Raw genomic sequence first — 23,825 nt, 5'->3', positions numbered from 1 at the left:
TGAGCTTCTGAAACCTCAAAGCCCACCCTCAGTGGCATACTTCCTCCAACAAGGCCACACCTACTTCAACAAGACACACATACACACACACTTCCTAATAGCGTCATTCCCTATAGACCTGTGGGGGTCATTTTCATTCAAACCCACAAGGCATGATCAAAAACAGTCAAATTCTTAGAGACAGAAAGTAGGAGAGTGGTTGCCCAGGTCTATAAAGATGGGGACTAAGGAGTTGCTGTTGATGAGTACAGATTCCAGCTGGGGAATGGTGAGCAACTTCCATGCATGCCAGCAGTGATACTTGCATGACAAAATGAACACTTAATGTCCTGAATTTTCCAATAAAAATGCCTAAAATAGCAAACTTTATAATATTATAGATACAGAGAGAGGGATCTCACCACAAATTTTTAAGTGTTAGGGGGGAAATGGCGATCAGAGACAAGGAACAAATAATATCTATAAGTTACATGCTCTGATAGGAAATCTTGCTCTTCCTTCTAGCTGAGAGCAAAGTGTCTAGGTTTTAAAAACAAGGACAAATCCATACTACTCATTCCCAAACTCTGCAGCTCCAAGAAAGTCACTGTAACCTCTCTGACCTTCACTTTTCTTAGCTGTAAAGTAGGAAAAATAAATCCTAACTAGCAGGATTGTAAATTAGTACCAAGTTAGCTAAAATATCTCTAGGCTTTGCTCAGAGTACGTCTTTCTGGGCTCGCACTGAGCATTCCTGGATATTGGCTTCTCAGATGTCTTCTCACTGTAACCCTCAAAGATTACAGAAAGTAGCCAAAGGTACCTGTGTGTGCATTTGTGTTAGGGAGGTAGCCAACAACTTTTCAACTAAACTTAGGCTGCTTAGTGTACCTAAATGTACACTCCAGAGGAGGGAACTTATGTCTAGCACTGCAAACTTGGTTAAAAAGAAGTCATGCCCTACAAGTATTGTTACTTTGATAAAGGATCATAGTATCAAACTGTCTTTTAAATAAATTCCTTTTTAGTTCTTTTTTTTAAGATAGGGTCTTACTATGTAGCCCTAGATGACCTGAAAATCTCTATGTAGACCAGGAAAGCTGCCCTACAACCTCATAGAGATCTACCTACCTCTGCCTCCTGAGTGCTAGTATTAAAGGCATGTATATCCATAGACTTTTCATCAGATAAATTTCTTATGCAGATGGCAGTTAATACAAAGACTCAAAGATAGTCAAATACAGAAAATAAGAGATTGTTAGATGCCCATTCCTAAATGTGGCATATATCTTACCCCCACGGCCCAGGGAACATCACAGAAGAGGGGATGGAAAGATGTTAAGAGCCAGAGGCCAGGAAACATTGCTATGAACTGATGTCCCCTGGACATAAGAGACCAAAGAACTCATGAGTCCACAGGATCTACAGTTGCTGGTCCAAGATTGCATAAGATCCACCTAGTCAACACTCCAGTGGAAGGAGGAAGGGACTCATGAGGTCCCAGCTTTATCTGAGGAGCTACTGTCGGTTGGTGAATGCTGGGATAGGGAGAGCCAACTTTCTTCAGCAGTATGGCCTGTGGTGGGTTGCCCATGGTTCAGTGGATGGTGCTCTACAGTCATGTACATCCAGGAAGCACCAGTCTGACTCCCTGAGTAGAAAAGGAAGAGGAGGAGGAGGAAGAAGACATGAGTATACACCAGAGGGTAGATAATAATATAAATGCATCATATTCATATGTGAAATATTTTTAATTTAGATAGTAAAACTCAAAAATTACAGATTGAAAATTTTGTAAAAAATACAAAAAGTTGGTGTTTTTCACATACAGAGGAGAGGATACAAATCAATAAAAATAGAAAAATATTCCAACATTAAAAAATCCTATTACATGCTATTACATACTGCATAGAATAATAAAGTATAAATCCAGTTAAACATGGGTAACAATCAACCTTTCCAAAAGGAAGAAGGAAATTGCATTGATCTATTTTCCTCAGACCCACTATAAGTGTTTTAAATTCACTCTTTCCACCATACAGATAGTACTCCTTACATAAGTTAATTGATTTTCCACACTTATAATCACAAACTCATTTTACTACAAAACAAAACAAAACTTGAAACATGAAATTATCATTATTGCCTCAAAAAACCCATACCAAGTACAACCCATAAGGAAATATATAAGACATTGCTGTTGACGTATTTGTTCCCAATGGAAACATAATTTTTGAGAAGTTTAAAGTGTTTTCACTTGAGTCCTTCAAACTTTTGTGTTCAGGGATGGAGAGCATTCTTCAGCTACAGCAATAAGAACCAACCTGCTCCTTCCCAACAGGGCTAACAGAGGAATTTTTATCTGTGAAACACTGAACACCAGTGCTCACTGTCTCAGGGACACAAAGAGGGCAACATCATGGAGGGGATGGACACACAGTCTGACTGGGGAGTAACATATCAAAGAATCCAGCAAGTAGTGGAGTACATAAACCCAAGGCAGGACTCAGGACTTGTAAATGTTTTGGACTGTTTGGTTTCTTTACATTGTGTGTGTGTGTGTGTGTGTGGTGTGTATGCACATGTGCACCATAGCACATGTGGAGGTCAGAGGTCAACTTGCAGGAGTTGTTTCTCTCTGTCTTCCACATGGGTTCCAAGGCTCATATTCAGGTCATCAGGTTTAGCAGCAAGTACCTTTGCCCAGTGAGCTATCTCACCAAATTTTTTTCATAAGACTACCAGAGCCATGATTCTTGAAGAGGGAAAGTTAAGAATGAAAGACAACAGATGAATGTAGAGTTTTGTAAGACATCATAATTTTGTGTGTGGAAAAATGTAAATTTTTCTATAAGGCAAACAACCATGAAAAGTTCTAGAAACCCTTGACTGATAACTGCAAACAGAAAAAAATATATTAATTTTCATGCCTCCTGAGAAGTAGATGTGAATTTATTTGTATTTTAATTGAAAAGTGAAAATTACATGTGTTTATGGTGTACAACATGATGCTTGGAAGGAGTCAGTTTTCATCTGAATCTATGGAGGAAGCAGCTTTAAATAGCTTGAGTTTATCATTTGCTCTTAAGCAACAGCTGGGGTAGGGTAAATGTGTGCATTGGAAAGGGACAGTATGGGGAATGGGCTGGGGATGGGAGGAGACTATCCTGAGGATAAGTGGCCAGTAATTAGGATACATGTGCTGGGACCAACACTGAGTGGTTCCCCAGCATCTGTAGCCCCTAAATTAGTGTTTAGTTCCCAGGAAGATCAATTAATATCTACTGACTTAATAGATTAGTGAACACTTCTGTCGTTTACATGTGGGCTCATGTGTTTTAACCTCAGTCTCCAGCGTGACAATGTTGAGAGGTACTTGAACATTTGAGAAGTAGGGTGCATGCAATGAGGTCATGGGAGGGTTCCATTATCAGAAGGAATCAATGTACTTTTTATGGAGTTCCAGCTAGTTCTTACAAAAAGAGGAAGCCTGAGCCGGTCAGGGTGATCCCAGCCCTCTGAGGCTTAGGAGAAAGGACTGAGAGTTTGAGGTGAGTCTGGGACGCACAGAAAAACCTTCCTCTGACCCCTCCCACAGGGGTGGGTTGCAAAGGACCTGGATCCTACACTCTTCTGTCTTCCTGACTCACCATGTGATCTCTTCTACATGTGTCCTGTCACTATGACGCCACCCTCCATCAGGGTTTCACTAGAGGCCAAACAGACAGAGTCATCTGAGTCAAGATTTCAGCCTCCAAATCTATGAGATAAATAAATCACTGCTCTTAATAAATTTCACAGTTCCAGTATTTTGTTATAGTGGCAGAAAGTGGATTAATACAGATGTTAAAAATCAAGGACTGGGTATGATGCCACATGTCTTTAATCCCAGCACCTAGAAGGCAGAGGCAAGTAGATCTCTGTGAGTTGGATAGTGTCCTAATCTATATAGTGAGTTCCAGGACAGCCAGGACTGCATAGAGAGACTCTGTCTCAAAAATCAAAACAACAACAGCCATGTCCCTTTCATTCTGATGGGTGCTAGCAGACCTATTAGCTACCTATCGGCCTCTCTTGCAGCTACAGTCTAGCCAGGGAGTTGCATAGACACATGGTATTTGCACTTACACAGTACTTGCATAAAGTTTTTATGGAATGAAATGCATTTTCTTTCCTCCTTCTGCCATGCTAGTGTCTGGAATAACTAGATGATGGACTGGAGGTCCAGCAGCCACTTGAGCGTGGACTACAAACACTAGGACAACAAACAGAAAGATTCAAGCCTGAGCCTCCGATCCTCACTGTTAGTATACCTGTCCTAAATTGTCTGCCTTCGGACTTGCTGTTGCACGAAGGATAAATAAACGTCTATGTTTATAGCCACTTTTCTTTGGAAGTATGCTGCCATTACCAGAGAAAGTTAATCCTGGAGGTGTGGATTAGCTCCTAGCCCCTAGAAACTATTGAGACCAAGTGAGAATGCTGCAGCCCAGAAGGGTCCAGTTCCCCTACGTGAGCAGTAGCCCTTCCTCTATCTGCTGCCTGTACCTGGCTCCCTGGACACTGTCCCGTTTACATCTTGAATCAGAGCCTTGTAAGTTTTAGGACAGTGCTTTCTATAGAGATTTTCCACCAGGGTGTTGCTTCCTCTAACCACAGTCCTGCCCTCTTTATTCATGAAGTTCCACAAGTGCAGCGCGTAGGAGTCATTGAAGTTCGGCTCCGAGTCCCACACTTCGTAATAGCGCCTCCAATGTAGATAGGGGATAGGGTAGAATCTCTGGGGATGAAGGAAGGAAATATTCAGACACTTCAGGTCACCCCGCTCTTGGAAGTCTTGAAGTCTGCACCACACCCTTAACATCCTGGTCATCAAACGAGGACCTTGGTTGCCCCAGATGCCTGAGTTGTAATGCTCAACAAAGTTCTCCATGCAGGCCCACAGAAAGGGATGGTGGGGGAGGAACCCAAATACCCCATTGCTGGAGTGCCGGGAACCCTCGGCTGCCAAGAAGTTCTCCTCGGGGATGGGCCTGATGGAGATGACATCGGTATCCATGTAGATGCCACCGTATTTCCAGATGATAGCCAGGCGTGAAGCGTCTGAGCTGACGTGGAGCCAGTGTTTCTCAGCACTGCTGTTGACCTATGGGAACAGGTACAAATGAGCCCGCAAGGAGTTAGAGTGGCCAGGAAGGACCACAACAAGGTAGATTTCCCCAACCTCTCTAATTTTCCATGAAGTAAAGAGTTTGCTGCAATTAGTATTTTTAAAACTTAAAATAAAAGAAGACCTTTCGCAGTTATTGAAGATTTTTTAATGGGCTTTCTTTCGTCAAAGCAATGAAAAGATGGAGGCAAAATTCAGCAGCAATTTCGCAATGGGCAGTGTAAGTCAATCTTCCATGTGGATGACGATAACCACAAATAGGAAACTGTGAAGGATGGATTTGGGGGGTGGGTCGAGATGGGGCTTCTCCATGTAGCTTTGTAGATCACTTTTAAAGGTTGAAGATTGGTAATTTAAAAAAATGTTAAAAAGCTAGGAAACTCAAAACAAAACAAAACGAAACAATACACCAGTTGAGAAATTGGGGGAAAGAAAAAGCCTGAGACTGCATGAATGCATACCTTCGTTTGCTTGGAAGCTCCTCAAATGGAGTTCACTGAGGACCTACTTACTCTGCACCAAGCACTGTGAAGTTGCTAAAAGCATAGCAATGAACAAGCAAGAAAAATCCCCACTTGGGTGTTGATAAGGACTATGAAGGGATAAAATATCATGTGAGGGGACTGTAAAGGGGTGAGAGAGGGCACTATGTTACATCAAGCAGAAACTTGAATGCAGTAGATGGGTGCACCGCGAAAACATCTGGGAGCAAACGCTACATTGGAGCAGTCAGCAAGTGCAAAGGACCCCAAGGCAGAAGCATATTGGCTATGAGGCAGAAGCAGAGTGGAGGAGGGAGAGGGGCAATGAGAACAAAGAACAGGAAAGGGAAAGATCATGTAGAACGGCATCAAGATTTGAAACGATTTGGAAGGTTGAGCAGAAGGGAGTGATGTAATCTGAATGGGGTTTCCAAGGCTCACTGGCTGCTGTGTGGACAAGAATCTAGGGCAATGGCGGGTACTGATGGGGACAGAGATAAAGAAGCAGTCTAGGAGCTTGTTGAGATAACCCAGACTTGGATGATACTCTGATGGGGTGAGAGAAGAGATCAGGGTCCATATTCCAGATAAAAACAGGTCAGCCTTCACTCATGGGTAGGTGGGTAGGAAAGAATGGCTAAATGCAAAAATGCAAGCAAAACAGAAGAGGAACCCAGCAGAATGAAATAAATCAGTATAAATCATAGTGTTCCCTTTTGGAATGGTTAAGATTTTAAATAAAAAAAACAAATTAGTTTTTCTGAATTTAAATATATTGAGTAAAAGATTAATCAAAGATCTTTGGTTTTGACCAAAAAAATGAGTTGTTAAAATTCTACTATGAAGAACACAAGCAAGTTAACAAAAGCTTTGTTTAAAAAAAAAGTCACAGGTGCTGAAAATCATCCATCATTTACAAGTCCTGAAACCTCAGGGACAGTTAATAGCTAGCACATATGGACAGCCATTCTGAGCACTTTCTAACCCGCACAAGTCCTCAAAAATGAGGCGCATGCTCATTCTGCCTTTCACATGAGAAACGGAAGAGTCAAGATGCTCCATCCTTGTCCGTCTTCAGACATTCACTCACTCAAAGGAAACTACATTTTGATAAAAATCAGTGTAACCTGGGAACTTACAGGTTGTGACTGAACTAAGAGACACAGAACACCAAAAGCCTTAGAAAAGCAGACGAGGAACCCAGCCTGGATGTGAGCATTAGCCTGCCATCCTCCTGAGATGGGGAGAGTGGGAAGAGGAGGACTGAGAACCATGCCCGTGCTGGTTCTGGACATCAAGAGCTACAACTACGTGTAGGGTTCATACCGCAAACCCAGTGGTCCTTAGGAAATGATAGTACAATGGATCCTCTCCAACAGGTGCCCCCATCTACCCCCTGTGCAGGTCCAGCTGGGACAGAACATATCATGGGCCAGTTCTCTCACAGTATGAATGCTGTAGTTACACACCCCAGCACAGAACCCTACAGACCCAGAGGGAGCAGGCACTTAAGGACTCTGTATCTCAGGGCCCACCTTGCTCCTAAAATCTAACATGTAAAAATCTAGGTCCATCCTAGCACAACCCAAGCTTTGTTCCAAATTATTTTAGTTCCAAGAGATTATTTGTCAATCACTGAAAGAGAGTTCCAAATAGGACTAAAGTTTACTGAGCTCAGAACTATAATGAGGTTTTAATCTTCTTACAGATGAGTGATTCATCTGTGAGAAAAAGATGTAGTGTGCAGCATCTCCCAAAATAACTTGCTTTGATATTTCTTTTTCCAAGGAGCAAAGCACAATTTAGATAAGAACAGTCTAGCTCAGGTATGGGAAAAGTTGTGCAGTCCTGGGTCATCCTTAGAGGCATGGACAAAGCTGTCTGTCCCCTCATCTCCTTGTACCTGCCTTCCTGGCCTGTTACAGTGACACCCACTTTCCAGGAACCCAGCTGCTGGCAACTGCCAAGACTAACATATGGACACTTAATATATTTGAATTGATCCACTTCCTCCTGGCCAGTGGCAATTTGATACTTCTAGGCTCTTATAACAGAAGGTACTTTGGCATCTAAAAGTCACTGGAATGCAAAGTGATGCTGACCCAAGAAGCTGCCCTCAATCCCAGTCCCTGCCAGCCTACTCGAAGAGTCCCCTCAGGGTTGCAACTTAGTCTGACAAATGTTTCCAAATGATAGCAACCAGAGTCAAACCTGTCAACCACACACCAACACACCAGAATCCCACAAATGAGGCAGGGCAAGGCAGGGAGGGGAGGGGAGGGAAGGAGAGGGGAGGAGAGGGGAGGGACTTCTTCTCTTTTTATGAACATGCTATAGTAGACTAAATAATGACCTCCCAAAGATGTCAGGTCCTAATTCTTGGGAACCTGTAAATATGGGGAGAGGACGTTTGCAGTTGTGATTAAGTCAAGGATAATGAAATGGGATGATGATCCTAGATTACACTGATGAGTCCTTAAAAATATCACAGATGTAATTTAAAGAGTGAGGTTGACAGGGACTGAATACACACAGAGGTAAAGGGGATTTAAAGGAGGCAGCAAGTAGACTGATGGGCAACAGGCCAAGGAACCACTTGGCCACCAGAAGCTGTTAAGAAACAAAGAACAAGCAGGCATTGGTGGTGCACGCCTTTAATTCCAGCACTCGGGAGGCAGAGGTAGACGGATCTTTGTGAGTTCGAGGTCAGCCTGGTCTACAGAGCGAGTTCCAGGACAGCCTCCAAAACAATACAGAGAAACCCTGTCTCGAACCCCCCCCCAAAAAAAGAAAGAAAGAAAGAAAGAAAGAAAGAAAGAAAGAAAGAAAGAAAGAAAGAAAGAAAGAAAGAAAAAGAAACAAAGCACAGTCTTACCTACAGCCCCTGCTGTGACTGGCTTTCAGAGCTGACAGCATAAATTTCTGTTGCTGTCAGTCACCAAGTCTGAGGTCATTTGTTAAAGGAGCCCTGGTAAACTAACACTTCTCTTTTGCTACTTGGCCTACAAAGCTTAAATATTCACTGACATTTGGTCCAGGGTAAATAAGAATTTAGGCTGAACTTCGTATGCTATAACACTAACTTTTAAATTATTTCTGGTTTTTTTTTTTTTTTTTTTGGTTTTACGAGACAGGGTTTCTCTGTATTGTTTTGGAGGCTGTCGAACCAGCCCAGCCTCGAACTCACAGAGATCCACCTGCCTCTGCCTCCCGAGTGCTGGGGTTAAAGGTGTGTGCCACCACCGCCCAGCCCAAATTATTTCTGCTTTTAAAAATAGTTTTTTAAGCTGGGCGTTGGTGGTACATGCCTTTAATCCCAGCACTTGGGAGGCAGAGGCAGGCGGATCTCTGTCAGTTTGAGACCAGCCTGCTCTACAAGTGTGAGTTCCAGGACAGCCTCCAAAGCCACATAGAAACCCTGTCTCGAAAAATCAAAAAAAAAGAAAAAATAATAATTTTTTAAGATGGGTAGTAATGACACATGCCTTTAATCCCAGCACTCAGTAAGCAGATCTCTGTGAGTTAGAGGCCAGCCTGGTCTACAGAGCTAGCTCCAGGACAGCTAGGGCTGTTACACAGAGAAACCCTGTCTTGAAAAAAATCAAACAAAATAATAATAATAATTTTCTTAACCAGGATGTGGTGGCACATGCCTTTAGTCCCAGCATTCAGAGGGAAGAGGTAGACGGATTTCTGTGAGTTCAAGGCCAGTTTGGCCTATAAAGTGAGTTCCAGGACAGCCAGAGATCTTAAACAGAGAAACACTGTCCCAAAAAATAAAAAAGAATAATTTTCTTTATAAAAATCAACATTTTTGAAAGTCACTTCTATTTCAATCATATTCAAACATCTGCTGTAATAGTTGTTTGGTTTCTTTAGTTTTCCTTTGTTTGTTTGTTTGTTTGTTTGTTGGAAGGGCTTGATTTGTCTTTGGTTTTAAGAAATTTTCATTTTTTGAGACAAAAGTCTCAAGTAGCCCAGGCTGGCCTACAAGTTGCTATGAAACCAACGATGATTTTAAATTTCTGATCTCCCTACCTCTACCTCCCAAGTAGTAGGATTTCTGGTGTGTGCCCCATGAAGGCTTCCTCACTTCTTAGCTCTGGAGATAGTTGCATAACTGAAACCATTATAATTGCATTATAATGGCAAGAAGGATTTCATTTCACCTTCCCATAAGATGTCAGTTAAAATTAAAAAAAAAAAAGCTCAGTTAAGCACTACCTAATGGAATCCTTGAGTAACTGCACTCTAAGCACTACCCAGCTGTGCATCCTCGATGAGACCAATTGAAACATTGTTTCCCTATTACAATATACTGCTAAGAGGAGGATTATTGGATTCCTAGGAGTTCTGGTGCTTCTTGATCGTATCTTTCTCATGGAGCAGTATGCTACTGATTTTTGCTGAATTCCTGACCTACATCACTTTCATTTAAATATCACTTGGTTTCCACCTCTGGTGTTGAAAAGGTTTAAATTATAAGGAAAAATAAGTGCTCCATGTACCTAGAAAAGATAAAGAAATTCGTTCAGTTAAGAAGAGCCTCCAAACCAGTATGTATCCCTAGTGTGTGAATGGGCTTTGGGAGCCCATTCCCCATAGAGGGATACTCTCTCAGCCTAGATACATGGGAAGAGGGCCTGGGTCCTGCCCCAAATGATATCACAGACTTTGATGATCCCCCATGGGAGGCCTTACCCTCCCTGAGAAGTGGATGGGGGAGTAAGATGGGGGTATGGTGGGGGGAAATGGGAGGGCGGGAGGGAAAGGGAACTGGGATTTAGTACATAAAATAAGATTGTTTTTAATTTAAATAAAATTATTTTTATAAAGAGGAAGAGCCTCCAAAACACCAAGAAGACTCAAAGAAACAAGCCTCAACAAAAAGGAAACCAGCACAATCACTTAATTGACATGTCTGCCACTTACCTGAATCAGTAGTCCAACCCATTAGTCTGAGTGCCAGACTAGACTCTTTCCTGAGCCCCTGTCCTCAGTTTGCCTGTCTACAGTAAGTATATTGGCCCATTTCCTTGCAGGTTCCGTTTCTCCCTCCCAACACAGATTTTCTCGAGGCTTTGAACACTTACTTTGGTGTACCATGAAAACAAGGGTGTGTCTGCAAACAGCTTTCTCATGTCCAAAGGGACAAAGAAAACATTGTCCATGGCTGAGAGCAGGGAGAAGGCTGGGGAGCTGGTGTTTGGGGTCAGCCGTGTGGCATTGCTGAGCCATTTCATAAAGAAGATGATTGGCTGCTCCGGGTAGATGTTGGCAGCAGACTCCACAGCACAGGTGACCAGTGGAGACGGCTCCACTCTTTCAGAAGTCTCTATGAACACGATGCTTCGTCCACTTCTCAAGAGGCCTTCCGGCCCCTGTGGAGATGTGAAGAGAGGCAGGCAGGCAAAGAAGCAGTGAGACCTCAGGGTGAGCTGGTACAACAGGCCGCAGGCAAACACCAGGACCAGAGACAGGGAGAGATGGATTTCCTTCAGCATGTCCTCCAGCTCTCCAGCCTGTCCTTCAAGCGACAAAGTTCATCAGAATTCACCCTGGTGATCCTAATAGAAACAACAGGCAAGAAAATGAGTAAGACATTGCTTATTGACTAAGATGAAAGAAGTCTCAAGTGAGATATAATCAAGTCAAGACTGACAGTATTAAAAAAATTCATCTTAGATTTGGGTTTATATAGGAAGACAATTTAATATATATGCATGTATACACTATTAATGCACAAATCATCTTAATAGAAGAAAATGAAAGCAGTCATCTCATTATTCCAACTCAATAGATGTCAAGAATGAGGGAAATTTTTACTCACGTTCATGTTTTTTTTTTAAAAATTACAAGAAAACATCAGTCTGATACACAATACCTGCCAGAATAACACATAAACGATAACACATAGGTAGTATATAGATGTAAATAGATAGATGATAATAGAAAGATAATATTAATGATAATACATAGATAATAATATATAGCAATTAGCATTCTCCACACAAAACATTCCAATAAAGCTTGACTGCGATAAAATGCTCATCATCATTTTTGCTAGTCAATATTATTCTAGCAATTCTAACCAAGTCAATGAAACAAAAGAAAAAAATCACTAATACAAATATTAGAAGAGGTTGAAGTGTCACCAGTTTCCCAACTATGACCACAGATGGAGAAAATTGATTATAAAGTGTTCAAAAATTAACAGAATTCAGAAGAAAATTAACCAAAGGTCTAAACTAAAAGAGAGTTACAACTGAACATAGATTGTGGCATTGGAGCTATAATTCTAACCTGAATCAGTTACCACCAAAGTCCACGTTATCGCCTCAGGGGTTCCCTCCCTGCAAAAGGTAGCTTGAACTCAAGCTGACTCCAGGAGAGTAGGGATCTCAATTCCTGAAAGGCCCATGTTTTGCTTTCTACATGACTCTTTCAGAAAATTCAAATCCAGGAGCCCAGAACTTACTTTCCAGCCAGAGACTTGCAGCTCACCAGTATCTGAGGCCTTAGAAGTGAGAACACATTTTCCCTGTGTACATTCTGATAATTCACTGACCAGTCTTCCAATTCAACCACACAGAGGAAAGTAAATCATTGGCAGAAGATTAAGAATAAATCTAAGAACTCCCCAGAAAGCTCCTCCCTTCCTTCACTAAGCTCCTCCCCCTTCCCCCTGAATGTAGGTATATGGGGAAAACAGGAGTTCACAGATGTTTCGGATGACCCACAAGCTTGGCAAGCCTGTTTGGGAATGGGGGAGGGATCCATATGAAAGCATGATGCTGGTGCCATCACACACCTGTTCAGTTTAGCTTGAATCAAAGGCATGGGCAGAGTCTTGTGAAAGGTTATTTACCAGACAATCTGTAAACTGACCCAGATTTCTCCTTTGCAATCATGATTAAGAGGTTTGATGAAAAGGAAGGAAAGCACCATCAAATCAGTGGACAAACCCCAGAAGCCCAAAGGTCCAGGGATCTACAATGAAAATGGATGTCCCCAGTGTCAGCTACGATGACTGCAGGAGGGGTTTTTTGGGTGTTTTTGTTTTGTTTTGTTTTGTTTGCCTTGATGTACCATTGTAGGGTAGGAGCCTCCTCTTACTCTCACAAAGTCAGCTCGATCACCCTCAACTAATGTGGGTTTCCCCAAGGTATCTTCACCCTCCATGGTCTGACTACATAGCCCCTGATGTGAGCATTTAACAAGCCTCTTCAAAACTGTTCTTTGGCCAGATGGTGGTAACCTTTAATCCTAGCACTTAGGAGCAGAGCAAGAGGGATCTCTGAGTTTGAGGCCTGCCTAGTCTACAAACAGAGGGAGTTCCAGGACAGCCAGTGATACACAATACACAGAGAAACCCTGTCTCAGACAAACCAAAAGGAAGGAAGGAAAGAAGGAAGGGAGGGAGGGAGAGACGGACGGAGGGAGGGAGGGAGGGACGGAGGGAGGGAGGGAGGGAGGGAGGGAGGGAGGGAGGGAGGGAGGGAGGGAGGGAGGGAGGGAGGGAGGGAGGGGAGGGAAAGAAACTGTTCTCTGCTCAGAGAATCACCTGTCCTCAGCCCAGAGTTTCTTCTTAGGCAAAAACAGGTTTCCCTGGATGCTGTAGTATGATCAGAGAGATACCCTCCTGGACAGACTGTGGATCCAGTCCTACATTAAGGGAGCTAAAGCTGTCCCATTTCTTGATATTTCTGGGTTTCTTTGTCTGAGCATCCCCAGAATGAGCTCTTCATTCCCCACTTGCTCCTGTTTGGAAACTGGATTTCTTCTGTGCACCTGATCAACTCTGGGCTCAAGGTAACCTGGCATCTTTTGAGAGACCTTAAAGTTGAATAGATGTGGGTGTTCTTTCCTACAAACAGGAGGGAATATTAGTGGTCCTGCTGCCTGCTTGAGGCTAACTAGAGAGCTGGGTTTGTATGAGTGATACATTCCTTGTTCCTAGTTGGGACTAGCTGCTTGTACATTGGCATAAACAAATGAGCCAGTGTTCAAGGCATAAAAAGTGATGTAGTTAGAGGTCTTTTCAGTGGGGCATGGTGTGAGCTTGAGTGACACAGTGAGTAGATCTTCTCATCAAGCACTAGGTAGAGTGATGCCTCCTTTTGTCACAGGCTGAGAGCACTAGGACCCCGAGAAGTGCAGAAAATAACTAACGCAGGCTCACCATGGGGATGAAGTGGCTAAAGAAGCAACCCTGACTTCCCACCAGGGAGAAGAGGAAAGACAACGTTAATGAAGATGGAGTCTGGCAGAGTGACGTACACCTGGGATTCCAGCACTGGAGGGTAGAGGCAGGAGGATCGGGAGTTCAAACTCATCCTCAGCTGCATATCAAGTTCTAGGCCAGCCTGAGATACATGGGATCCTGCTTCAAAAATAAAACAAAAAATTAATGTAGATGGCATTTGGACTCCTTCATAAAAGCATAAAGCTGCTTGCTTACTGGGTAATTTTTTTAATTTATGAATGAAATTTATATCCCAGTGAACCTTTAAGGAGAAAACCCTTACCCTTGTGTGAGTTGGTGTGATATATCCAAAAAGCAAATCACAGGTTCCTAGGGAAGTTTAGGATCACAGCTTGATGCCCTTCCCTGGCCTTCCTGAATCATTTGAACCACTCCACATGGAACTTCCAAGGGTGTAGACATCTGAAAGGCCCTTTCCGGAGGGACCAATGAGACTCCTTCCCTTCCTTCTGCTCTCCTCTCTGCTATACCTAGCCAGTGCAAACCAGATCCAATACACTATAGAGCCTGGGTAACTGCCTTGGTTGGTGAGGTGTTTGGACAGGTAGATTTACAAATTACCAAATAAACAAGATGTGGAGGAGAGAATCCCTGAATCTAGGGTTATTTCTATTTTTATTCATGAAACTGTTTCTTGGATGTTGGGGTTTTGGGAGTTTTTTTAGGGAGGGCGCAGCAAAGCAGAGAGAAAAACCATGGAGGCAGAAGGGAGCTTTTTTCAGTCCTTGGTACTTATGCATATCCTTTGATAATCTCAATTAGAAAAAGTCAGGGTTTGGAGCGAAACACCTTCTTGCATAAAGGGCCCACTGTGCCAGGCCAGGAAAGCTAGAAGGATCTGTAACAGTAAATGTTTATTGACTTGAATTGCAGCTAAAAAGTACACTGTGCCCTTCTGTAGCCTCTTTGAACTCAGGTTTATTGTGAGAAGGAAATGCTTAAGCTAGCAGCACTCGTCCTATTTGCTTTGGCCTTTAGTGCCACTGTTCCGGGTTTTAACACATTTGTCAAGCAAGCGGGACTGATAAACTTGTTAAAGCATTCAGCTACCAGCAGCCCAAGACAAATTATCCAAGGTGATAGCTTGTCCACGTGGCCAGTTCCTTTCCTTGAGCAAACAATACCCAAAAAGGGCTTTGTTTGACTGGATGTGAATAGATGGGAAGTGGCTAGACACGGACTTCATCTCACCACAGAGTGGCAAAAAAACAGGTAGCATCGTGCTTGGGAACTCATGAAGAAATAATAATAATAATTTAAAAAGTAATGCATGCTTAAAAGTTATATCATTAAATCCTGAAAAATACAAATTTTAAACTAGAAGTCAGTGACTTAATGCCACCATACCTTGCAATGTATTTTAAGCTACCTTAGACTCCTAGTAAAATGGTCCTAATCTTTCTTTCTTTTTTATTGGGCATACCTAAATCAAACATGCCCCTGTGGATAAAACTTTGCACAGCTATCAAGCATGGTTCTTGATTTGTTTTATTGTGATAATATACACAATTACCCCCTGCCTTTACCATTTATTTGCAGATAAAAACAGCTGCTGGGAGATAAGGTATAAAATAAATATTCTTGGTGAGCTACTCGTACCCACCAACACCACTTTCTAAGGCTGTGTGGCCAAACCTTCTGAACCAGAATTGAATTCCATCCTTCCACAAGAGAAGTGGGAACATCTTAGAGATACCCAGACCCCTCACATGGCATGGGACTGTCCGAGGAACTGAGTGTATCTCAATACAGCTGACAGAAACTGTTACAGGTCACTGTTATGTCACACCCCCAACCCAAATTTAACTAATCTCAATGTGATGGGTTTGGAGATCAAACTTGAGAGGGGTAATTAGACTCAGATTAAATCTCCCTCTTTTTTTTTTTTTGCAAAAGTAGCAAAAAAAACTTTATTTAGAGTGAAATAATTACACAGATTAAAGGAGAGATGAATTGTGTATACTAGTAGCAGGGACATGAGTCCAGGATATAGGCCAGATTAACACCTTTGTAAAAGAGACCAATCTCATCTCTCTGTCTCTGTCTCTCTGTCTGTCTCTGTCTGTCTCTCTCTCTGTCTCTGTCTGTCTCTCTGTCTCTGTCTCTCTCTCTGTCTCTCTCTCTCTCTCCCTTCTCTCTCAGCTTCCAAAATGGAAAGAAACACATGTCTTCTGTTTAAGCCACCCAGTGTGTGGAATTTTGTTGTAGCAGATTGAGACATGGCAGAAACACCATGATAATCAGCATTCACGTTTTTGTGACAATCTGCTTTTTAAGCTCTAGAGGATGCTAACACTGCTCTTAAGAATGAGGACCAGGGACCAGAAAGGTAGATCAGTGGGTAAAGGCACTGGCTTCTTCAATCCTGGGAATCCACACGGAGGAAGCAGAAAATGGACTCCTGGAAGAATTAGGACCAGGCCTCAGTGGGGAGGGAAAGGTCTGTACACACAACAGATCACCATAGCATGGGGGCCCTCTGGTCATTTAATTAATTAATTAATTAATTAGTTAATTAATTATTTTCCCCAGATGAAGATTCATCTCCGTTTTCCCCACTGACATTATATACCCTAGTGGCCAAGTTGGAAGCCACAGAGCCATTCTCAACTCTCCTTCCTCCTACAGTAAAAGCTGTGTGCAAACCCAAGTTCTTGGAGAAACAGATACTAAGATGACGTTAACGACACACTAGTGATGTGGGTTTTCAAAGTGGGCGCATTGCTTTGTATGGCTGAGACAGGCATCAGCTTACAATGAAGAGAACCCTGGCAGGAAATATGGCAGGCTGCCTGACCTGAGACTCTCCTTGGCTAAGACAGATTCAGCCAAGTCTCCAAACACCAGATGGCATTAAAAGAAGCTTGTGTGTCTCAGGAATAGGCAAACTTCAGGGATCTCATTATACACAGTCATTGCCTAGGAGTAGCCTACAGGAGGAACCTCACAGCAAACCCACAGCAGAATCTTCTCAGCTCCAGATGTGTACCCCCTCCCACACCCCCCACACCTCAGTTATGCTCTGCAGTTTAGGGGGTCTGTGAGAAGGCATTCTCACCACTGCCTCATGACACCCCTAGAGCTGTACCTATGTGCTTCCCTCCGTGGGCTCAGGAGACAGTGTTTCTGTGATTCCATTTCTTCATGGGGGGAAACAACCAATATGGAGTCTAGCCAGATGAACTGTAGTCCACCCTCATCAGGCAGGCATTGCAAACCTTCAATTCATCATCTCCTTCCCACTACACTCGCTAAATTCCCTTCCTGTTCAGAGGCTACCTCACCATTCATTAGCAGCTTAGCTGATGTGTAGCTTGCCTTCCTGGCACGCCTGAATGCTTGACAGCCTTACCTTTCTCTGTTTAGGTTTGTCACACATCTGTCTACACCAGGAGGCACCAAAGTTGATCTCCTAGATTATATACACATTCCTACTTGCAGCTGCCATGTAAAACAGCCTCACTCCCACCAGCAGATGGAGATTAATAAATTCTGACAGTGTAACATCTCTTTTCCCACTATGGTCGCTGAACACAATCCATCCAACATGTCCTGCAGATGTCTGTGCATTGGTGAGACTCTTGAAGTGTCAACCAGAGAGATTCCTCACTGTTTGGGACTAGAAACTCAGAACTTCAGAGACAATAAGCACAAAGTTCCAACTAGGTCATTAGGAGTAACAGTCAGTAGGACAGTTTATTTATAGTTCCTTGCTTGCCAGATCCTTCCTATTAATAACAGAACACCATATACAGATGTCTGAATTGACATTAATGGACTGTGTCCTGAATGATGGCATCCCATTCTTTTGGTGTTTTGAGCAAGCTATCATGGCAACCTATCAGACCAATCCAGAAATTTGCCTCAGTTTGGTGTAATTCTATAAAAAGCAGTGGATCCCACAGTTGCAGGTCCACTCTGTGATTCCATCATGGCAAGTTAATGGGCAAATGCTATGCCCTGTGAGGTTTCATGCTTATGAATCAAGCGCTCCATAAGCGCCACACATGGATGCCTTTGAGGCTTTGCAGGAGAGCAAACACAGACTTGGAGATTTCATTCTCCTGAGGATGAGCCATTAGCTTTCCCAATGTATGATGTTTTATTTTATGTACCAACTTAACTAGGCTAATCTACATATGGAGTCCCAGAACAGCTAGTGTTACATGGAGATACCCTGTCTCGTTGAGAGAGAGAGAGAGAGAGAGAGAGAGAGAGAGAGAGAGAGAGAGAGAGAGAGAGAGAGAGAGAGAGACATCTGGGGCTGGAGATCTGACTTAGTGGTCCAGAGTGCTTACTGTTCTTCTAAGATGACCTGTGTTTGTATGGTTGTTGTTTTGGGGTTTTTTTGTTTGTTTGTTTTGGTTTTCAAAACAGTATTTCTCTGTGAAATAGTCCTGGCTGACCTGGAACTTGCTGTATAGACCAGGATGGCCTCAACCTTACAGAGATCTGCCTCTCAAGTACTGGAATTAAAGGCAGGCACTGCCATTTTCAGCCTGTGTTTATTTTTTAAAGCCTCTAAAAACACTACAATATAATCTACTACTTAAATACAATAAAAACCAATATAATGTAGTGTCTATATCACATGTAAAAGCAAGGTGAGGTGAGGTAGTGCATGCCTGTAATTGCAGCACTGAGGAGCCTGAAACAGGCATATTGGGAGTTCAAAGCCAACCTGGGTCACACAGCAAGACTCTGTGTCAAAGAAAGAAAAAATAATAATGTACGATTAAGCTAAATAAGGTCCCACAGGGTAACAATGGAGATATACTACTGTAACATCCTTGTACTATGTGTGAAGTATTATTACCTGGAAAGAAACATACAGTTATAGTTTAAGATATACTGCAGTCCTGACAGAATCCTCTAAGACCATACAACAGAGCTCATATCATAAAAAGACATGAAAGATGAATAATAAGAAGTGGAAAATGGCAATAAACATGAAAGAAATTAGGGGGGTTATATTAGTTAGGGTTTCTATTGCAACTCTTTGTTTTTTTTATTTTTTGGAGACAGGGTTTCTCTGTGTAGCTTTGGAGCCTGTCCTGGAACTAGCTCTTGTAGACCAGGCTGGCCTCAAACTCACAGAAATCCCCCTGCCTCCACCTCCCAAGTGCTGGGATTATAGGCGTGAGCCACCAATGCCGGCTGACCATGGCAACTCTTATAAAGGAAAACATTTTCACTGGGGCTGCCTTACAGTTTCAGAGGTCCAGCATATTATTCTCATGGCGGGAAACATAGCGGTGTGCAGGCAGACATGGTGCTGGAGAAGGAGCTGAGAGTTCTACATCTATAGCCTCAGGCAGCAGGAAGTGAACTAGCTTGAGCTTTGGAGACCTCAAAGCCCACCCCCTAGTGACACACCTCCTCCAACAAGCCATACCAACTCCAACAAGTCCACATCTCCTAATAGTGCCTCTCTCTATGGGCCTATAGGGACCATTTTCTTTCAAACCACCATAGGTGGTACATTTCATACTAATACCCACTACACATACCAAACACACATATGAATGTCAAAAAAATCAATTCTATCAATAAGCAAAATATCAAAATAGAGAGAAAAGGAAAGTTTGCTGTTAGTAGTTATATATTCTGAAATCTCTCTGTGAATAACATAGGTTAAAGTATATAAGTGTTCATGAGATGTTCTTCTGGAATTCTCTAGGCCCTTGGAAATTGAGATGGGTGGTTTGGAAGACAGAAATTTTCAGGCCATTTGGGAGAGGTTATATGAAATCCTCTGTGGTCTTGGATTCAAATGGGAAGTAGCAGGCCACACATGATGATGCACCTCTGTAACCCTAGCACTCAACAGGCCAAAGCAGGAAGATAAGTGTGAGTTCAAAGGCAACCTGGTCTACATACTGAGCTCCAGGCCAGTCAGGACTGCTTAGCAAAACCCTGGCTCAAAATAACCTACCCCTTCCAAAGGATTAGTATGAACTTTGATATGTGCACATTGTAGCAGAAAAAAAACAGAGTCAGATATTGGGGTTCAATCTGAAGATCAGAGAAGCAAAGCAGCCAAGCTACCAGGGAGTTCTTACCTCTAATAGGGCTGGGGCGTTCCTATTCTCCATGTGGCTGGAGAACAAATGCCTCCTACTCAATATTGAATGCCCTGCTTCTATCTTTTATACCCCGCTAGTGTGAGCTCTGTTACTCCTTTAGACTGATTCAATCTCATGTATACTTGGGTGGCCTTAAACTCATAGAGATCCATTTACCTCTTAATCCTGAGTCCTAAGATTAAAGATGTATACCACCACCTCCTAGCTCTGGCTGCTTGGATTAAAGGTGTGTGCCTGGCTTCTATGGCTTGTGGCTGACTTTGCTTTCTGGATCCTCAGGCAAGATTTACTAAATCGTAAGTAATATATCTCCACAGCACATTCCTTAGCTCTATCCATTGAATGAACATAGAAATAATGTCAATCCAGTAGCAATTGGTCATCTTTATACTTTGATTGATCTTGAACTATCTTATCTAATAGAAACAAAGGCTGTTGGAGGGAAACAGTTTATTCCAGTCTGTTATAGAAAAAAACATAAGGCAGGTGATGAAATATAATTTCACATGTAAAAACAAAAAAAGTCAGTAACAGCTTATCTAATAACACAGGAATCATATAAGCAAAACAAGAATCACAATTGATTGAAGTTCTTATTGAAGCTCTTCAAAAATCTTGAAATCATAAACAAGAATTTTTTTGTTTTGTTTTGAGACAGGGTCTCACTATGTAGTTTTGGCTGACCTGGAACTCACTATGAAGACCAATCAGGCTGACCTCAAATTCACAGAAATCTTCCTGCCTTTTCCTCCTGAGTGCTTGGATTAAAGGTATGCACTACCACACCCAGCATAAGGATCTTTTAAGTTAACTGACTTGTTTTGACTTATATAGGAAAACAAATAACTACCTTAAAAACTAGGAAAAATAAATATTAATCTCCAATATAAAGTTATAACATTGATTACTGAATAGAAAAGCAATATTGATATAAAATATTCCATCATATTCCAAATAACAAATGAAAAACTAATGGTTTGATTAGAATATTACTACTTTGCAACTCCCAACAAATCAATGAATCTGAGCACTGGGATTATCAACAATTGTTATCACACATACTCAAAACAGAAATCAGATATTTGGTGCCTCCTGGTGGAGAAACATGGTACCACTACTGATCTTTTTTAATCTGTGTGTGTGTGTGTGTGTGTGTGTGTGTGTGTGTGTGTGTGTGTGTGTGTGTGTATAATAATAGCCTTGGCTGTCCTGGAACTCACTTGGTAGACCAGGCTGGCCTCGAACTCACTGAAATCTGACTGCCTCTGCCTCCCAAGTGCTCAAGTTCTGGAATTAAAGGCATGCTCCACTATACCTGGCAACTATTGGTCTTTGGAAAGGGAATCTACCTTCATCTTAGTTTGTAGGAAACACAGAGGAAAATGTCCTAGAATCTTTATCTGAAAAAAGAGTGTTTTTTATACAAACAAAAATAAATCAATGGTAACAAGAGAGGGGATCCTGAAGATTGAAAGATGTTTTAAAGACATGACAATATTTTCCTGAATGAGTCTGTTGTATCCAGGATTGCACAAGGGTGAGAAACTACAAAGAAAAACAAGGAAGTGACTGTTTTCAGGGTGAGGTGGGGGCTCCTTTGGGAGGAAGGGACGGTGTTGAGATGAGGAGAGGCCACTGGAATGAATGGTAGAGTTCCAGACATTTGGGGTGGCCTGAGTAGAAATTGCAAGGGTGTTCCTATTACAATAGTACATTAAACCACATATTCAGTCAGGGGAATTATTTGATTGTGCATTATTATTTCATTATACAATTTTCTTTTATAAGACAGACCAAAGTCCCAGTAATTACAAGTGAGAGATAATACACACACAAAAGGAAATCTGCCAAATGTCAGTAACAATTATTTTACCTTTTTGGCTTCCTGTGTTGCATAGATTTTTTTAATATGTATTGATGTTTTGCCTGCATGTGTGTCTGTGTGAAGGTATCAGATCTCCTGAAACTGGAGTTACAGACAGTTGTGAGCTGCCATGTGGGTGCTGGGAATTGAACCAAGTCCTCTGGAAGAGCAGCCAGTGCTCTTAGCTACTGAGCCATCTCTCCAGCCCCAAAGGGTGTCTTCATATTGTTTTTTCTAATAGATTTAATTTTACTGAAATATCCCAACATTCTACCAATTACAAAAGAAATTATCAAAAATCAAAAATATAAATTTATTATTATATGAAAACTCCTACAAATTAGTAGGAAGTCAGGTAAAAGCTATCAATAGGCATTCTAAAAGGAAAGATAACTCCAAATAGTTTTGAATATATGAAGGTAATCAGTCTCATGGAAGGGCTCATTAAAAGTGCCCCAGGAACTGGGGAGATGCCTCTTCTGTGTGAAGCTCGTGTTGCTTTTTAGTGGATGTTAACATGCATTTCTGAGAGGGCAAACAAATGACTAAAATATAAATCCTGGTCTGAATCATAATCAGAGCACTGCTGTTACCGTAGCTATTACAGAAAAATACATAAAGTGCCAGATATAATGGTTTATGACTATACATACATCCAAGTCTCCAGAGACTGAAACAGGAGGGTGGCCATGAGTTCAAGGCCAGCCTGGGAAATAGAATGAGATCCTGTTTTTAAAAACAAATAAACAAAGATATTGCTTTGGTAGAAGTAGAGGAAACAGACTCTATCTCTGTTGGTTGGGATGAAAATTAGTACACTCATTGTGGAAAACACACAGTTATTCGTCAAGATGTTAAAAAGAGAAGTAGCAGAAGAAGGAGGCAGGAGGAAGAGGAGAAGGAAGAGGAGCAGGACTGGGCTGGAGAAGAGAAATCTCCTGGCTGGCATGGCACTCCTGCTCCTCCAGGCGGTGTCCAGGTCTCTGTCCCTGTCTGGGCTGAACTTCTGCCTGCAGCAGGCAGACACTGGCCTCTTAGCTCGACATCCCTGGAAGATCTTGGTGTTTGCTGCTAATCTGATACCAACAATCAAAGCTACATCTGTGACACAGATGCAATTGTGGACAGTGTCAGTACTGCAACCACTATAAACTCTAGTGGCATTGGCTGGTTTATACTACCCACCATCACCATCATCACCTCAGAGACAACATGAAATCGATTGCCTACAGGGAAGCCCACAATTGCTCTTCACTGCCCTTTTACTTCAGAGGTTTACTAAACTATTCTCTACCTCATTTTAAGCAAGTGGTGAATGACCTCCAACTCCTCCTCCCACCCCCACCCCCCCTAACCCCGCCGCCCCCGTGGTACAGCGCCTTCCAGCTACAACAGCAGAGTTTGCTGCCTCTTCAGGGTAGCATAGCCCTGCAGTCCCTAGTGCGGACAAAGCCCTCTGAAGTGCCACTACGAATGACCCTGGAGTAGAGTCTCTGGAGAGGAGGAGATCTCTCTGCCTGGCCTCTCAAGGGCCTGGGCAGCGCCGCCCCCGCCACATCAGTGAGCTGCAGCTGAACACCATCAATGACCAGACTCACCGAATTCGCAGTTAGAACATTCCGTGCCTACACCGGAGAACTCGACAACAACGAGGATAGGGACACCTGTGAGAGAAGCAGTAAGTGACTTTGAGAAGTCGTAAGGCCACTTTGGGCCTTCGTTTTCCCCCCCTGTCCCACTTTCCCCAGATCTCCAGGTACAATTTGGGTGGGAGTGGATGCCTCCTCTAACCCGAAAGGCTGGTTCTGGAACTCATTCTGCACCCTCTCACCCGGCCCTCTTTTCACCTACCTGCTCATCCGAGATATGTGTGTCTTACAAGCCCCCAAGGGCTGGGAATGAGACTGGGCTCTAAGACGGTTGTCGGTGGCATAGTGGAGTGTAAGAGAACTTCGCTGTGTCTCAGTCTGGAGAGACA

General features: G+C 42.6%; 1 protein-coding gene and 1 long non-coding RNA gene across 5 annotated transcripts; one reads left to right on the top strand and one right to left on the bottom strand.

The window, feature by feature from the left end:
• Positions 1-1,218: 1,218 nt before the first annotated feature.
• Positions 1,219-23,825, bottom strand: A4gnt (alpha-1,4-N-acetylglucosaminyltransferase). 4 transcript variants are annotated; one of them, XM_040740182.1, is made up of 6 exons: positions 23,699-23,825; positions 23,446-23,511; positions 10,725-11,198; positions 4,955-5,125; positions 4,528-4,759; positions 1,219-1,630 (listed from the first exon to the last, which is right to left on the bottom strand). In XM_040740182.1, exons 3-6 carry the CDS (start codon positions 11,133-11,135, stop codon positions 1,470-1,472), a joined length of 975 nt encoding a protein of 324 aa, XP_040596116.1. In that variant the 5' UTR covers positions 11,136-11,198; positions 23,446-23,511; positions 23,699-23,825; the 3' UTR covers positions 1,219-1,469. The 4 variants fall into 4 exon arrangements, with proteins under 4 accessions (XP_040596116.1, XP_040596114.1, XP_040596115.1 ...); XM_040740180.1 differs by having other exon boundaries at positions 4,528-5,125; XM_040740181.1 differs by lacking the exon at positions 1,219-1,630 and adding an exon at positions 1,713-3,688 and having other exon boundaries at positions 4,528-5,125.
• LOC121137587 lies at positions 13,235-14,043 on the top strand. The gene is made up of 2 exons (XR_005874883.1): positions 13,235-13,443; positions 13,761-14,043. It is a non-coding gene; the product is annotated as an uncharacterized LOC121137587 (long non-coding RNA).

The sequence above is a fragment of the Mesocricetus auratus genome, unplaced genomic scaffold (genome assembly GCF_017639785.1).
Source record: "Mesocricetus auratus isolate SY011 unplaced genomic scaffold, BCM_Maur_2.0 Super-Scaffold_100691, whole genome shotgun sequence".
In the NCBI taxonomy this organism is placed as follows: Eukaryota; Metazoa; Chordata; class Mammalia; order Rodentia; family Cricetidae; genus Mesocricetus; species Mesocricetus auratus.
The sequence above is the reverse complement of the archived record's forward strand: the minus strand, read 5'-3'. Positions and strand labels throughout refer to the sequence as shown.